Source organism: Melanerpes formicivorus, unplaced genomic scaffold, assembly GCF_026170545.1.
Source record: "Melanerpes formicivorus ecotype bairdi unplaced genomic scaffold, bMelFor1.0.p_v2 SCAF_6, whole genome shotgun sequence".
NCBI classification, from domain to species: domain Eukaryota; kingdom Metazoa; phylum Chordata; class Aves; order Piciformes; family Picidae; genus Melanerpes; species Melanerpes formicivorus.
In genome coordinates this window covers 602,075-618,887 of record NW_027142358.1, presented here as the reverse complement: position 1 = coordinate 618,887, position 16,813 = coordinate 602,075, and the positions used below count along the sequence as shown (strand labels likewise).

General features: G+C 42.1%; 1 protein-coding gene across 1 annotated transcript; it reads left to right on the top strand.

Annotated features, from left to right (window-relative positions):
* The first annotated feature begins 1,277 nt into the window (after positions 1-1,277).
* Positions 1,278-16,813, top strand: LOC137441671 (inactive pancreatic lipase-related protein 1-like). The gene is made up of 12 exons (XM_068139287.1): positions 1,278-1,326; positions 2,246-2,400; positions 2,896-3,021; positions 5,788-5,922; positions 7,604-7,712; positions 8,851-8,970; positions 9,212-9,331; positions 10,879-10,997; positions 11,976-12,105; positions 13,428-13,539; positions 15,319-15,486; positions 16,694-16,813. Exons 1-12 carry the CDS (start codon positions 1,278-1,280, stop codon positions 16,755-16,757), a joined length of 1,407 nt encoding a protein of 468 aa, XP_067995388.1. The 3' UTR covers positions 16,758-16,813.

Sequence of the window (16,813 nt, the reverse complement as noted above, 5' to 3'; positions counted from 1 at the left end):
AGTTTTCCTGTAGGGATAAGGCTTCCCCAAATGGAAGGGATGTCAGGAAATGGATGTGGAGTCCCAGAAGCACAGGAGCATTCCAGATCCAAAGTCACTTGATGCAGAGCGAGGGAGGGGACTTAAAGATGCTATGGGTGCCTATTAAAATCCCCCAGCAAACCCCCTACATCCCTACTACACAACACTAAAATCAAAAGCTTTCTTGATCAAGACAAGGCCCTAAATGTACTACTACACAGATCCACATAATTCTCTTTAGTGACCCACTCCTGATGTGTTGTTTAGGAATTAGTTAATCTTCTAGATTAGCTACAAGCTGTAATCTGAAATAAATATTGCTATCTTTCTGGGAATGTTTCCAAGGATAAAGCAGACTATAAAAAGTCCATGAAAAGCTTGCCCATTAGTGCATGGAGCTGCAAGGCTGCACCGTAAGTAGTTCATTTTTAAGGGGTTATTTTTCTACCTTGCTAGGTTTCCCAAGTCACAGCAATGTAAAGGGGAATGACAGCTCACATGGGTGTCCTTGTGCTTCTTCTAAAGTAGCTGCAATCCATCTGGTTAGAAGTGTAGCCTCAACAGGACAAAAACACTCTGGAATTAAGCTGGGGGCGGTGGGGAGGAGGAATGGGGCAAAAATAGAAATGGGTAGATTCAGCTTGGATGTTGTACTCAATTACACAATAATAATTGAGCAGCTACTACACTTCCTAGCACATTGGAGAGGTATGTTATGTAAGATCCAAAGAAAAATGTTGCTTTCAAGCTCCGATTTGTTCTCTGGTCTGTGTAATTATTGCTACATATCCCATCAAACATCTTCCCTTTCATTGCATAAAGGGGAAAATTGCTCAACATCAAACCAGTTAGGGAGGTGAGGGGCAGCAAGTTCTTCCCCATGAGGGTGGTGAGACACTGGAACAGACTGTTCACGGAGGAGGAAGCAGCCTCATCCCTGGAGGTTTTTAAGGCCAGGCTGGATGGGACTCTGAGCAACCTGATCTAGTGTGAGGCATCTCTGCCAGTGCTGGAACTGGATGATCCTTGAGGTCCCTTCCAACCCTAACAATTCTCTGATTCTATGCTTTAGTAGATTTAGGAGCTCCCACAATCTCTAGTGGAGCAAGAAAAAGTGAAGCTGTCTTACATGTGTGGTGGTCATAGGTATGAGTTGCAAAGGAGACAGACATAGAAGCCTTTGACCTTGAGAAAACTTAGCACCAGAAAACTAAGTGCACCTGGTAATCTAGCCACTTCTTGTTCTGCTGTTCTAGATGCTGTGGATTTGGACACTTGCACTTCTTCTGCTCGGCACAGCAGAAGGTAAGCATATGGAGTCTGTATTTATATAGCCTTTCTACACTCATGTTTTCTGAGGTATTATTCTACAGCATGGTGCCTTAAAACTTACTGATGGAGGTTACACTGTTCACTTTCCAGTACAAGAAGTGTATCTGTGTGCATGTCTTGTGTTTCCTTTTCTCCCCTCTGGAAATGCCACCCTGTGAATGTGCAAGGAACGCTGCTGTTTTCTATCTCAGAGCAAAATACTGCACTACCAAACCTAAGAAATTGTTTGTTGTGCTCTTCTTAGTGACAGAACTGGAGAAAAACCTGGGGGCAGTAGGTAGAGGCAGACTAGTGAGGAACCTGCTTTATACTCAGCAGAAGCCACTGGCTTGTATAAGACATATATAATGTAGTCAATTGCTCAGCACATTATCAGGTTATTGCTGATTATTTGTAGTGTCATGGGTTGGTGTTAGGAGAAACTCACAGCTGTCTTTGACTTAGGCAAAACACAGCTGGGGAAAGGTCCCTGGAGGCGTTCAAGAGGAGATTGTACGTGGCACTTGGTGCCATGGTCTAGTCATGGGGTCTGTGTTGATAGGTTGGACTCGATGATCCTCGAGGTTCTTTCCAACCTAAGTTATACTGTGATACTGTGATACTGAAGGGGAAAGGTTCTCAAGGTGAAAGGTTCTCAAGGTACAGTGCAACATACCCACAGAGAAACTCCAGTGAATACTTTGACAATGACTATTAGAGTGGCTCCTTTCCCAGGGGTAAACTGTAGTCTTTGGAGATCTTAGATAGAATAACTGCTGATCTTTGCTTCCTGTAAACCGTAGGATTTCCAAGAAGCCAAAAGACTTCCAGAGAAGAGATGGTAGGAGTTATGACTAACCTGCTCCACTTCTCTGCTCATTAATCTATTATTGATTTTATCTGTGTGCTGCAGGCGAAGAAGTTTGCTATGAAAGGGTTGGATGTTTCACAAATGATAGCCCATGGTCTGGGACTGTTGAACGACCAATCACTAAGTTACCTTGGAGCCCCGAACAAATAGATGTTAAACTCTACTTGTACACAAAACAAAATCCTACTGAGTATCAAGTAAGAACTATTGCAGTTTAAACATTAGTAAATCAGATATCAGAAAAAAAGAGTAAATAAACAAGCACTCCAGCTGCGTGCCTGGGAAATGTTAGAAACATCCATACCTCCACTTTATTCAAGAGACAACCTCTTCCAGCTCTTTAGTGAGGTCTCTGGGGCAGAACCCTCATCTTCCTCCAGCCCTCACAAAAAGCCCTACTACCCCCTCACATGTTCTGTTTGGCCACTGAGAAGCACAAGGAAACTGAATGTTTTTAAAACCATTGGTTTATTTGATTGTTTATTTATTTATGTATTTATTTTAAACAGCTAAGATGAAAACACATTAAAAGTAAAGTGTTGTCTGCTCTATGTGTCAAAACTTGTTTTGAATAGCCTTGTGGCCCCTTGCATAACTTTTAAACAGATGAGAATGGCTTAGTTCTTGGTCATTGTGATAAGCTAGTTACAGAAATCAGATGTTAAAGTGTAATCATTTCTTGCTTACAACAGGAAATCTCTGCAGTTAATCCCTCAACAATTGAGGAATCGAATTTTAATGAAACTAGGATAACCAGATTTATCATTCATGGATTTATAGACAGTGGAGAAGAAGACTGGTTGTCAGAGATATGCAAGGTAGGTACCAGAGAGGAAACCTGTCCCTGTGAAGTTCCTTTGCATTTATAAGCACATACCTAGAAATTGTCTATTTTCTCTGGTTCTATCCAATTTCTCTCATGGTGTTTGTAGTGATAAGAAGGGGAAAAGAGATGTTCAGATTTTCTAGCTCCTTGAATATATAGTTCTGCATCTTGATTAGATAGGAATAAACTTCTTCATGGAAAAGGTTATCAAAGACTGGAACAGGCTCCCTTCGGAGGTGGCCAAATCTCTTTCCCTGGAGTGGACAAAGATACATGGTGCTAAGGGACGTGGTTTAGCAACAGACTTGGTAGAGTTAGATAATGGTTGGACTCAATGATTCTGAAAGTCTTTGGCAACCAAAAGCAGCAGGTAAAATGCAGTCAATTTTTTTTCTTTAGTGAAGTGAGTGACAGCAAGGTTTGGCTCAGTAAGGAATAGAATAGAATAGAATAGAATAGAATAGAATAGAATAGAATAGAATAGAATAGAATAGAATAGAATAGAATAGAATAGAATAGAATAGACCAGGTTGGAAAAGACCTTTGAGATCATCAAGTCGAACCTATCATCCAACACTATCTAATCAACTAAACCATGGCACCAAGCACCCCATCAAGTTTCTTCCTCCAGTGATAGTGACTCCACCACCTCCCTGGGCAGCAAGCACATTCCAATGACCGATCTCTCTTCCTGTGAAAAACTTCTTCCTAACATCCAGCCTAAACCTCCATTGGTGCAGCTTGAAACTGTGTCCTCTTGTTCTGGTGCTGGTTGCCTGGGAGAAGAGACCAACCCCCACCTGGCTACAACCTCCCTTCAGGGAGCCCCTGAGCCTCCTCTTCTCCAGGCTAAACAACCCCAGCTCCCTCAGCCTCTCCTCATAGGGCTGTGCTCCAAACCCCTCCCCAGCGTTGTTGCCCTTCTCTGGTCTAGGTAGAATCCACACAAACCCTTGAGCTGCTTAGGACCTAAAACGATTCCAGAAATAACTGCAGCCTCAGGAATATTATATCAGATTTCTCCAGACAAGAGACAGGTTTCTAGATATGGGAAGTCCATCATAAAAGTATGAGCTGCCTTGTGGATGTGGGAGGCCAAGCACATGGGCCGACCAGTAGCAGAAAAAATAAAGCTGTAGAAATATACATCCAGAAGGGACCTCAAGGGGATCATTTAGAACGAAGCTTTCACTCTAGGGAACACTCTGCTGTATTGATTTTCTTTTGGGGTTTTTTTGGTGCTAATTCCCCAAGTTACGCTTAATTCTGTCCCCATACAAAGTTTCCATCTCAGCTGTTGTCTTCTCAGATCCTACAAACAGGCTTTCTATTGCAGCTGCATCTAGTCATACTGCACAGAGCAAAATACCAGCTGACGGCATAGGACACTCTTAAGATAAGGTTTATCCACCTGTGCTAGTTTTGAGCCATGAGCAGCCCAGGGCAAAAAGACAGAAAAGATATTTTACCCCTTCATAAGGAGTAAAATAAAAATGCTTCACACTGGATTGGAAGTTTAAATGGAAATTCTATTTACAAATATATACAAAAGGCATCCAGATAAAAGGAATACAACTTGGCCTACCTGAGATAGAGAGACAAGAGAGAGATTTGGCTGCACAGTCCCTTAAACAGAGAAATACAGGAAAAAGGAATAGAATAATAGGCTACAACATCCTGGGACAAGCTGCCCATCCCCCTGGGACTCTAGTTTCTGGAGGACTTTTCTTTGTGGTTATACCAAGTCACTCTTGGTTTCCCTTAACCTACAACACCATGTAACTTGTCACACACCCACAGTTTTGTTTAGCTTCTCTATTTCTATTTTACTTAGGAGAGCGCTATGAGAAACCACCTGACAATCAAGATATTTCACATTTATTGCATTCCTATTACCTGCTTCTGTTTGAGACTAGTCAAAAGAAAATACAAAAAAATTGTTTGATAATTTCTTATTGGAAAAAAAATAAATCAAAACCCACCAAACCTAAGCTAATTATCAGTTAATGACCACTGAGAACTGTGTTTTGGCTGTAGAAGCATAAGATTTGTGGGAGCTGGGGGTGTTTAGCCTGGAGAAGAGGAGGAAAAGGAGGTTGTAACCAGGTGGGGGTTGGTCTCTTCTCCCAAGCAACCAGCAACAGAAGAAGAGGACACAGTCTCAAGCTGCACCAGGGGAAGTTTAGACTCAAGGTGAGGAGAAAGTTCTTCCCAGAAAGAGTAATTGGCCATTGGAATGTGCTGTCCAGGGAGGTGGTGGTGTCACTGCTCCTGGAGGTGTTCAAAAAAGGATTGGATGTGGCACTTGAAGCCATGGTTTAGTTGTCAGGAGGTGTTAGGTGTTAGGTAGTAGGTTGGACTTGATGATCTCTGAGGTCTTTTCCAACCTGGTTGATTCTATTATTTCTATGAGATAAACTTTTAATTTCCCTCTCTATTACTCTTATAGAGCAGAGGAAATAGGACTGCAAATATAACAGCCCTCCTATGTGTATCAGTTATTCACTGTCCTTCCCATTAAGTAGTAATCCTCTCTGGACATTTCTTTCTGCCACCTCTAACGTAGCCACATGTGAGCACTCACATACCTGTGAGCGGGCAGGACCACATTTATATGCCTAAGGTTTTGGTCCTTTAAAGCATTCTCATGGAAATTCATGCAACATTTATGAACGGAGCTGTTATAAACAATGTGACTCAGTGCCAGGTTGTATTTACTATGGGTCTCTTCAGCTTTCACTTTTGCTTTCCTAAACAGAGGATGCTTAGTGTGGAAGACGTGAACTGCATCTGCGTTGACTGGAAGAAAGGTGCAAGATGTCAGTACACCCAGGCAGCAAACAACATCCGTGTCGTGGGCGCTGAAATTGCTTATTTTGTAGATGTTCTTATGGTAAGAATCTGCTGGTTATAAAGCTATAGTTACAGTGCTGATATGGGAAAAATATACAGTTCAGGATCTGTCTCATAAACATCTGAGGGATGGGTGTCAGGTGAAGGGGGACAAGCTCTTTTCTGTGGTGCGCACTAGGTAAGGGAAGAAACAGTGGGTTCAAGCTTGAATGCAGAAGATTTCATCTCAACACGAAGAGAAACTTCTTTACAGTGAGGGTGATGGAGCACTGGAACAGGCTGCCCAGAGAGTTTGTCAAGTTTCCTCCTCTGGAGACTCAAAACCCACCTGGTTGCATTCCTGTGCAGACTACCATTTTTTTTCCCTTCCTATTTGATGATATGAAGAGAGACTGAGAAACCTGAGAACCTGGGGCGATGTAGTCTTGAGAAGACTGAGAGGGGATCTGATCAATCTTTATAAATATCTGAGAGGTGGGTGTCAAGTGAAGGGGACCAATTTCTTTCAGTGGTGTGCAGTAATAAGACAAGAAACAGTAGGTTCAAGCTTGAACATAGAAGATTTCACCTCAACATGAGGAGAAACTTCTTTACAGTGAGGGTGATGGAGCCCTGGAGCAGGCTGCCCAGAGAGTTTGTAAAGTCTCCTTCTGTGGACACATTCAAAACCTGTCTGGATGCATTTTTGTGCAGACTACCTTAGGTGATCCTGCTTTGGCAGGGAGATTGGACTCAATGATCTCTGGAGGTCCCTTCCATCCTCTAATGTACTGTGATGATTATGAATCTAACCAGCAGAAAAAGTTTTCTTCTACTCAGCAATCACTTTAGAAGTTGTGCTGCAAACAGATTCTCCTTTTTTAAAGCTGGAGAATTTTGTTATAAGAACTGTGTTAGCCAGCTTAGGGATATGGATTTCTACAGGACAGTTAGTCCATAGATGTTGACCAGAGTAAAATGTGCAGTTTTAAATATGCAGAGATACTGGAGACAGCAATCTGCACATTCACAGACACAGAACTTATCCAATGGCTCTTAAGAATGCCAGAAAACCCTTGGTGAGAAATACCACCAGGGAATACATAGGACCCACCACTGTGCATGCCCTGACCTACAGAACGTGCCATGTGCCTGCTTTCTTAGCCAGCTTCACATGCAAAGTGATGCTCGGTTTGAGGCCTTCTCTTCAATCTAAGGGCTTTCAACAGGCATTTCTCATAAAAGAACTATAAATTATTTAGCATAATGGGTCTTGGAGTACCATGTTCTATGTCTCACTCTCTACATCTGCACTGCAGCCACTGAAATACTGTCCAAAACAGGCTGAAGGCATCCCTCCCGTGTGCCCTCCTGCAGCTGCATGTGGTGCCTGATCTGCCAGGTGCAACTGAAAGTTCCTGCCTGGCTGAATCTTGCAAGTCAGATAGGCATTCTGTGAGTCTTAGTGGGTCTAGGATGTAAAATGGATGCAGAGCCTCTCAGGACTCTGTTACCAGAGCTGTCTAGAGGTTTATCAGCCTCCAAATGAGGGCAGCAACTGAATAAGGAGTTTTGGAAAAATCTATGTATTGGTTCTAAGTACCTAAACCGGCAAAGAGATGCTGAAATCCTGTAGGAGTTCTCAAGTCTGTAAGTCAGAATAAAAGTTGTTCTTCAGCCCCTTTTTGCTCTCTTCCCTGTTGCTGATGGAAACAGATGCAGTCATGTTTGTTATTTCTCAGGAAAAGTATAATTACTCTCCAGCCAACGTTCATGTAATTGGCCACAGCCTTGGAGCACACGCGGCGGGTGAGGCTGGCAAGAGGCGGACAGGGATCGGAAGAATCACTGGTAAGGCAGCAACTGAAGTCACAGCTCAGGCTAAAGACACCACTGCTTATCAAAATGCTGCTGCTGATTTGCTCTTCTGACTGTATCTGACTGTAATGTCCACATTACCCAGGGCTGAAGTGCAGCCCACAGAACTTAGCCTCTACTCACAGAGATTTAAATGATGCAAATGCATAGGGCCAAGAGGCAAAGTGAAGCTCCAGGTTAGCACAGGCTGTCTCAGCTCCATGCCCACAGCAGGAGCATTAATGCAACACAGCCATGGCACAACCCTTTTCCATGTCCCCACACCATTCAATGGATAGACCTGATCTTCCTCAAAGTGTTTAACTGATTCTTTAAGAAAGCAAATGACAGTCAAAGAAGCATATTTATGACCTTTCATACACCAAAGACAGAGTTGGATATTACTACCACAACCCTTTTCAACTGTTACTTTTCCTGGGGGATTTCAGACTTGATGAGCCTTGGACTAATAGCCCACAAAAATCAGTCTAAAAGCAAATCCAAATCTGTTGCCCAGGGACAAAAAGAGATGCAGGTACAAGGTAGCAGAAACTGCAATTTGCAAGCTCCTGAAATTGCTGCAGCAATTTGGAAAGCAAATTAATTCTGTTTTCTACTAGGATCAAAAGCAAAGATTATAATTACTAAACTAGAGGATTTCCAAGATCTAACTGGAGCCAGAAGCAGGCAGGGTGGTTTCAACACCTCCCAGCATGTGGGGTGCTATCAGCATCAACTCCTCTTCGAGTGCTCTCAAGCAAGCTGTCGTAGAAACCATACAGATAGAGGAGTTCTATGGGATGCTGAGACAGCAACCTCATTTGGGGTAACATTCTGAAAGGGAAGTTCAATTAAAAAATAAATATTATATCCAAGTGTTTGCAGTCAGTATTGATGTCAATGAGCAAAATTCAATTGGCTTCACATAGGTAATCCTGTCTCCTTCCTGGGAAAAAAGGCACTTGGTAAGAGAGAACACACATCACCAGTCCATTAATGCCTATACTACTTAAATACCAAGGAGCAGCAGGCAACTCTCAGTGTGGTATTCATCAGATACAAGCACAGTGTTATGCAAAATGATATATCCATTCCTCTTTACCTATGCAGAACACTAGCCTCTTTTTTCCAGGACTGGATCCTGCTCAACCTTATTTTCAAGGCACCCCAGTTGAAGTCAGACTGGATAGAACTGATGCAGATTTTGTTGATGTTATCCACACAGATTCGCTTCCCACAATCCCCTACTTAGGTGAGTAGTCAGCTCTACTGTATTAATACCTAATTGTTTATGCCCTTGGCACTCAAGTTTCCTAATCGTTCATCAAGACTCAGTTGTGCTGAGCGGTGCAGAGAGACAGAACAAATAAATCACACTGATCATCAATAGGTCATCTCCTAAATACCAAACACAGACAACCTTCAAGCCAGCAGCTATTGATATGAGATGGCATTAATTTAAAATGTACTTATACCTGCTTTGAATGCTTCAGGTTTTGGCATGAGCACAGCCATAGGACATCTTGATTTCTATCCAAATGGAGGAGAGACAATGCCAGGATGTAGCAGGAATGCTATTTCACAGATTATTGACCTGGATGGCATCTGGGAAGGTAAGTATCTTGATCACATTACAGGCTGAGGGGAGTGCCACCCCTCACATGTAACCACTTAGTTTTTCTTAATTCAGGTGTTCTGCATTACCTTTTGGCGCCTCCACCAGCAAGGACAGCTGCAGGATGCAGTGAAACCGCTCATATGCTCAAAACACACCATTTGCCAGGGGTTATTCAAAAAACAAACAAGACAAAGGGCTTGCCTCTGGAAAATATGCCTCATTCAAAGTATCTAAGAGCAGCAACCAAACTTACTGAAACTGTGCCAACTACGTGGAAGGGTCTCCAGCAGCACGTTTCACTTTGTTTCTCTTCAGTTGCCCAGCAGCAGGACTGGGTGGAGTAGGGCAAGCTGCTTCTCTAAGGCTATCTTCAGCTGCAATGCTTCTGAGATACAGCAGTTAATTTTTTTTTTTCATATTTATTTTTTTCATATTGCTTTTTTTCCAGTTCTTTATTACAATCTGGGTTGTGTTAAGGCAATGTCATTGTGTCTATTTTTACTCAGCTGAAAAAAAACCGAAAAGGTTGGCCCGTAGCTGCTCAAATCCACACACCAAACACCGACTGCTCTTGGGTGTTTATATGGCTTCTAATAAAAGCTCTAACTCTTAGAGAAAAAAATTCTAAGTGCTTTTATAAAGTTAAATTGGACAAAACATTTAGGGGGGAAAAAAAAAAATCCAAACCAAAACCAACCAACCCAAAAAAAAAACAAACCCCAAACAAACCAAACCCAAAGATTTCTGCTGCAGGGATTTTTCAATTCTATTACCTGAGCTATTTTTACGTTATTACAAACACCTTGAGCTCTGGGAAACCATGAACTTATTTGTTATAACTAGCCTTTTTCTCCAGGTTCCATTCAATGCAGCTGGAGGCATTACTTATTTGCCTTTCTTTTTTTTTTCTTTTCTTTTGTGGAGTAAACTTGTTATCAATAATGGGGAATTAAAGCACAAAGAAGTAATTGTGTTGTATGTGATCTTCTTTTTAACCTAAGTCGGGAGAATAAAGGCAACACAAAAGAAAATAATATATTCATTATTTTAATTTTAAGAGTCTCCCTTCCTTAAGCACCTCCCAAATAATAATAATTTTGTTTTGAAGCCCTCAGTTGGAGCAAATCAGCATTGCCCCAGGAAGCTCTCTGTTAAATACTTTTCTTTTGGTTTTCTTTTGTTATGGTAATGCAACTGCTGCCTACAAAAGACCTGCTTCATGCAGTTCTCATTTCTATTGTGAAACTCGGTCAGATTGCTTGTGCAAGGGTTCGTGCAGGGAGGGGGAGCAGGGGCTGAGCTGAGCAGCCCAGTTGGTCTCCACAAAGCATTTCAAGTTTGTACTTTATATCTGTTGAGTCAATGACATTCCCAAGAGCATCAAATCACTGCAAAAAGCAGGCTTCAAACCTTACCTTTGATACTCTGATGAGGTCTTTGAGGAGGCATGGTGCATCCCTAAGACATGACAAAGGCTGTGCAGGAATCTTCCATCAAATGGTAACAGAAAGGAAGAACTAACCTGGGAGCATCTCTTCACAGGAACTCGGGACTTTGTGGCTTGCAATCATTTGAGGAGTTACAAGTATTACTCTGACAGTATCATCTACCCCGATGGATTTCTAGGCTATCCTTGCTCTTCATATGATAACTTAGACTCAGTAAGTATTTTTCAGAACCTCAGGATGGACCACATAAAAAATTGTGGCTTTTATCTGTACCATCTGAAATTCAATTTATTTATGTGGCCCTGTACCCAGTGAGCGCATCTGTAAGAGAAATAAATGGTAGATAGCCTAAAGTCACACAGCTCACATGGATCAAAGTAGGAAAAGGGAGCAATAAAGCAGGGACATTCCTATATCTGTGATGTGGCAGCCCTGAGACACTGCTAGGGCTACTGTGGCTTCCCCAGGCCTGCTCTGCTGCATCAAACTGGGGCAGAGATAAGGAGGAGAGCTTGTCCCTGTAGTCAGTAAATGTATTTATCAGAGAGTGATGAGTGAAACACCATGCTGTAGCAGATGAGCTTTCAAACACCTCGTAAATGTCTTCTTTTCAAAACAACAAGAAGCAAAACAGAATGTGAAAACCTGCTGGGGTCAGTCCATGGCCAAAGTATTTTGGTCACTTAAGATGTTCCCGGGGACAAAACACAGTAATTTACAGACCAAGGTCAGGAAGGTCTTCCCTGTGCCAGACTGGAAGATAGGGAACTACAGCCAAAGTGGCAGTGAGGTAACAGGCTTGTCACATCCTACTGACAGAGCTATAAACTTACATAGTGACCAACCTGAAGGTATAAGAGGACATGGAGTTTTTTTTCTCCTCATTTGCTGGGCAGGACTCTTCCTCCTCCCTGTTCCTGGTTATGACTCAAGGATATCGCTGATGTGGCTGGATTTAGCTAAATGACATGAGAAAAACCACACACACACCTGTAAAATCACAGCCTTTCATAAAGCTGATTAGCTTAAGTGCTCTTTCTTGAGTCACAGACAGGGTTACTTGAAATTTGTTGTTGCCATGGTACAGGACTGGTGAGGTGGCTATGTTAAAGATAATTTTGCTTTCTTGTTTGTTTGTTTTCCCTCAACTGACTGCATGATTTTATTAATACATCTGTTTATTTTCACTAGGATTACTGTTTCCCATGCCCACAGGAGGGATGCCCACCTATGGGTCACTATGCAGACAAATTCAAAGGAAAAGTTACAGATGGTATCAACAAATACTACCTGAATACTGCTGAGAGCAAGGATTTTCCTCGTGAGTTTTGATTGCTCCCTTTGCTACCCACTCCTTGTAAACAAGCCTTTTTATTTTCCTGATTTACAGTTCATTTTAACAGATGATCAAATCTCACAGCAGTGCAGTGGCTCCCAGTTTTGGACCTCACAGTGCAAGACAGATTTTGACAAACTCTAGAGTCTGGAAGTCACTGAGGTATTTAGTGGATTTCACTAGAAGTCACTGAGGTATTTAGTGAACTTGGCTAACAAGTTGCAAGGAGAAAGGAGGATAGGCAATCACAGAAGTGGCAGCAAGGGCATTTCTTATTAAATAGTGTGAAAAATACTGTCACAGTGTTTAAATGCACCTTCATCTTTGGAGGTGTTCAAACCTGTCTGAAAAAAGTCCAAGAGCTAGCCAGGAACAGCTGGCCTTGCTTTGAGAAGTGAATGGACCGGATGACCTCTTTTACAATCTAAGTTATCCTAAATGCCAGCTCTCACATGGCAGTTCTTCCTTTGCCTCTGCAAACAAGAATCAGAGGGACAATCACAGAATCACCAAGGTTTGAAGAGACCTCAAAGATCATCAAGTCCAACCTGTCACCACAGACCTCATGACTAAACCGTAGCACTAATTGCCTCATCCAGTCTCTTTCTAAACACTTCCAGTGATGGTGACTCCACCACATCCCTGGGCAGCACATTCCAATGGCCAATCACTCGGTGAAGCATTTCTTCCTAATATACAGCCTAAACTTCCCCTGGTGCAACTTGAGACTGTGTCCTCTTGTTCTGGTGCTGCTTGGGGTTGCTAACTGTGTGCTAAGAGAAACTTCCTAGCCACAAAAATTATTTCCCTTGAGCTTCAGAATTGTTACACACTCCTCCTACACTGCTTGTATTTTGGTGTGTATCAGTATTTGTTCATAACACAGCCTTCTGTCCAATTTCACTGACCTTCATGGTAAAAACGCTGAGGTCTATATTGTGTTTACCATGTTGCAAATTAGCTTTTGTTGTTTTTTGACTCCCAGAAAGACAAATATCTTCCCATTTCTTGTGTTGATCTCATTAGGACATAATGACAGATCTAACTCCGTGATGTATTGTGTATCTTTTGCATGGTTATAGCCCAAGGAAGAACAATAAGCACCAAGATCCACCTGTGAGAGCATTACCTTAGCCCCTTTGAGTCCAGACAGCCTGTGAGGTAGCCTTGAGCTGAAAGTGAAGGGCAGTGATAATTTTCTTTCACTTACAATGTACAGACTGGGGGGGAAAAAATACCTAACACTTGGTATCTTGGAGATTGTTTCTCCCTGGGTAAAATCTAATTCACTATATTTCTCCTTGCAGTTTGGAGGTACAAAGTGAGCGTGACCCTGTCTGGAAACAGAAATGTAAATGGCTACATAAATGTTGCCCTGTATGGAAGTGGTGGGAACACAAGGCAGTATCAGATCTATAAGTGAGTTAAAAATTCAACAACAACAACGACAAAATCTTCTAGAACTTTTAATTCATCTTGTTGATTAATATTTCTAGTCAAATTGGACTCACAATGTAAATGCAGCCCCAGGCCACTCACTCTGCATTTAATTTTGAAGGGAGAGGGTTGGAATGAAGGGCTTTTAAATTGTCAAATTTTGAGGTTGCTTGTTTGCTGTCCCACTAAGGTCTTGCTGAGTTCTGGTATTTTTGTCTTTCACAGGCTGGTAAAATGTTGCTGCCACTGCTGCTTACAGCTACAGCTACCTTGTGACTAGCTGCATAAAAAAAAATCTCCTTTTTTGTTGCTCATAACTTTGCCTGCTCACACTGAAGCTGCTTGCTTGCCTCACGTTGTTGCATTTATTTGCCTTTTTCTTTGTAGTTTCAACTACAATATCTGAAATTATGAAAAGGAAGAAGGGCATGTCGGTGTGGCTGTGGAGGGTTGATCTTTTGGTTTGGGTTTTTGTTTAGTGACAGCTGTGTCACTTCAAGCGTTCTAAGGACGCCACATCCTATCTGGCAGCACGTCTGCGATGAGCAGATCCCAGTTTGCAGGCATCTTTGCATTAGGAGTACACTCCAGCACACTCCAGCAAGGCCTATTTCAATTCCATTGCTGGAATTGAACTTTCTTTTGTTTTCCCCTAGCAAATCTCATAGAATCAACCAAGTTGGAAAAGACCTCAGAGATCATCAAGTCCAACCTATTACCTAATAACTAACACCTCATGACAACTAAACCATGGCTTCAAGTGCCACCTCACTCTAGTCTACCAGGCATGACTCCAGCAAGGAAGTATAAATGCAAAGGGAGCTTGTCCAGTTTCTCATTACTTCCAGAACCATAAGCCTTTAATAAGGGAAAGAATAAATATCCTCCTCTGAAGGCAGATGAATGAGAATGTAGGGGAAGGATAAAAATCCTGCTTTACTCATGAAACTTGTTAAAACTATAGAGATTTCTTCTGGATGATTTTGCTGGATCCCCTGTTTCTTTCTCCACCACTCCCCCACCACCCCACCACCCCCCTGGTTATCTCTCAGTTCATGTCTACAGGAAGAGTTCTGCACTGGCAAAGACATCACACATCAAAATGTCTCTTGATTTCACGCAGCAAGGGCTGAATTTCACCTTCATAGCATGGGGGTGCAAGGTGGTAAAGGAAAGGATCAGAGATGCATCGACTCCTATTCAGTGAGATGTAGCAGCTGAAGCCATTACTAGTCTCAGACTGCTGCCATGTAGAGCTTGCAATATTGATACAAGAGGAAGCAGCCAGGTTATACTCTGCAGTTACCCAAGAGCAGACACACATCTGACTCAGCCACGGTACTGCAAAAGTTAGAATCTGTGTGAGAGCCAGGCTGAGCAGCTGGTGGATAACCTTTGTGCCTATCCCAAAGAATCCAAATTCTGTATCATAGAAATCAACATTGAAAGAAAATGTCATTGATGTGCAAATATCCCTGCCTACAGAAGCAACAGGGAGCAAGTTCTACTTCCTCCACAGGGATCGTCCTATAACTGCGTCTACATTGTGACTGCAGCACACCAAGCCTCTTTGCCTTTTCTTCTTGTGACAAGCACTGATTTGGGATTAATTCTATTGGAAAACTGACAATAACATTGTTACCATATTACAAGCTAAATATTGTTCCTCCTCTTTCTTCTCATTTGCTACCACAGCCAGTCAGTTGACAAGGCTGGCAAACAATAGCATGTCTCACAGCCATAAAATGTTCTTTTTCACAGGGGATCCCTCAAGCCAGACAACACTCACACAAATTACCTTGATGTAGAACTTGACGTTGGAGACATTACAAAGGTTAAATTTCTTTGGAACAACAACTGGATAAATCCAACTTTGCCTCGATTAGGAGCTTCAACCATCACAGTAGAATCTGGAATGACTGGAACAATGTAAGTATATCCATTGTGAAAACCCTGAATGCTACCTGGGGAGACAGGTGACAAAAAAATTATGTGGGGTGGAAGCATTTTTACAAGAAAAGGTACTGAAAGCATTAAAAGGCACTCAAAACCCCTTTTATTTCCTTCTTTTGAAGACACTCTTCATCCATGTCTCAATTCACTACTACTTCAACCTTTTGCCTTAAATAACTCCAAATAAAACCTTAAAGTATTTCCAGGCTTCAGAAGAGCAAACTTCCTGTACAACCCTTTGGGTGAGAATAATCAAAGTTGGCTTGGATTATCAGCATTGTTCTTGCCATGAACTTACTGTCCTCAAGCACTGGTTGTCTGTGTCTGAGCTTGCATTAGGTTCTCTGACTCACCATCAGTGGAACCAGCAGAAGTGTTCCATTGGTAATGATGGTCCCTGAGATCATGACTGACAAAAGAGGACGACGATAAGCCTAACCTTCCCATGAGCAAGACTAATACCTGGAAGCTGTGCTTCAAGGGCTACATATAAAGTTGAGGCAAAGAGGCTAAAACTAGCTTCTCTAGACTTTGGGGAATTGGACATTCAGGTTGTAGAAATATGATTTACTGATCCAGTTCTACTACTTTTTCTGTACTTTTAAAACCAACACTCTCATTTGCTTGATCAGTTATTTTATTTTCCCCATCTCACATCCAGGTATCTAGAAGAGGAGGTAAGAGCATATGTTTTAGACCCATACATAAATTCATAGCTAAAATGCCTCTGTTTAAATGACAACAAGAGAGAGGGAAATAGTTGCAAGCAAAGGAAAATGCTTAGAAGCCAACAGCATTACCTTTAAGCAGTTGTAGTTCTTGTTCACCAGAGTTCCATCCTTTCTGTCTGTGCTCACTTGTATTCACTCATGGCCCCTGCACATGTAGTTGTGACCCTCTATGTAGTGATGATAGCACAAAATCTGGGGGGAATAAACAAACAAATAAATAAGTAAGCAAGCTGTAAAAGAAAAGGAAGGGAGGCAGCGAACCAGAATGAACACAGTACATCACTGCTTGCCCAGCAGTAGTATTTAAAACTTAGGAGCTCAAAGTATGTTGTGTTCAGTTGTATCAACAAGTGGCAAAGCAGGTTGGCCTATATCAGCACAAATCCACTTGCACCATCTCAACAAATGCTGACAACTCAAAGTGTCTGCACTTTGTTTTTTTTCCTCTTCAGATCCCATTTCTGTGGTTCCACGACGGTGAGGGAGGATGTTCTGCAAACTCTCACTCCTTGCTAACTGCACATATGGATGCCCCAAAAACTTGCTACCAATAAAAATTAGTCATGCATAAA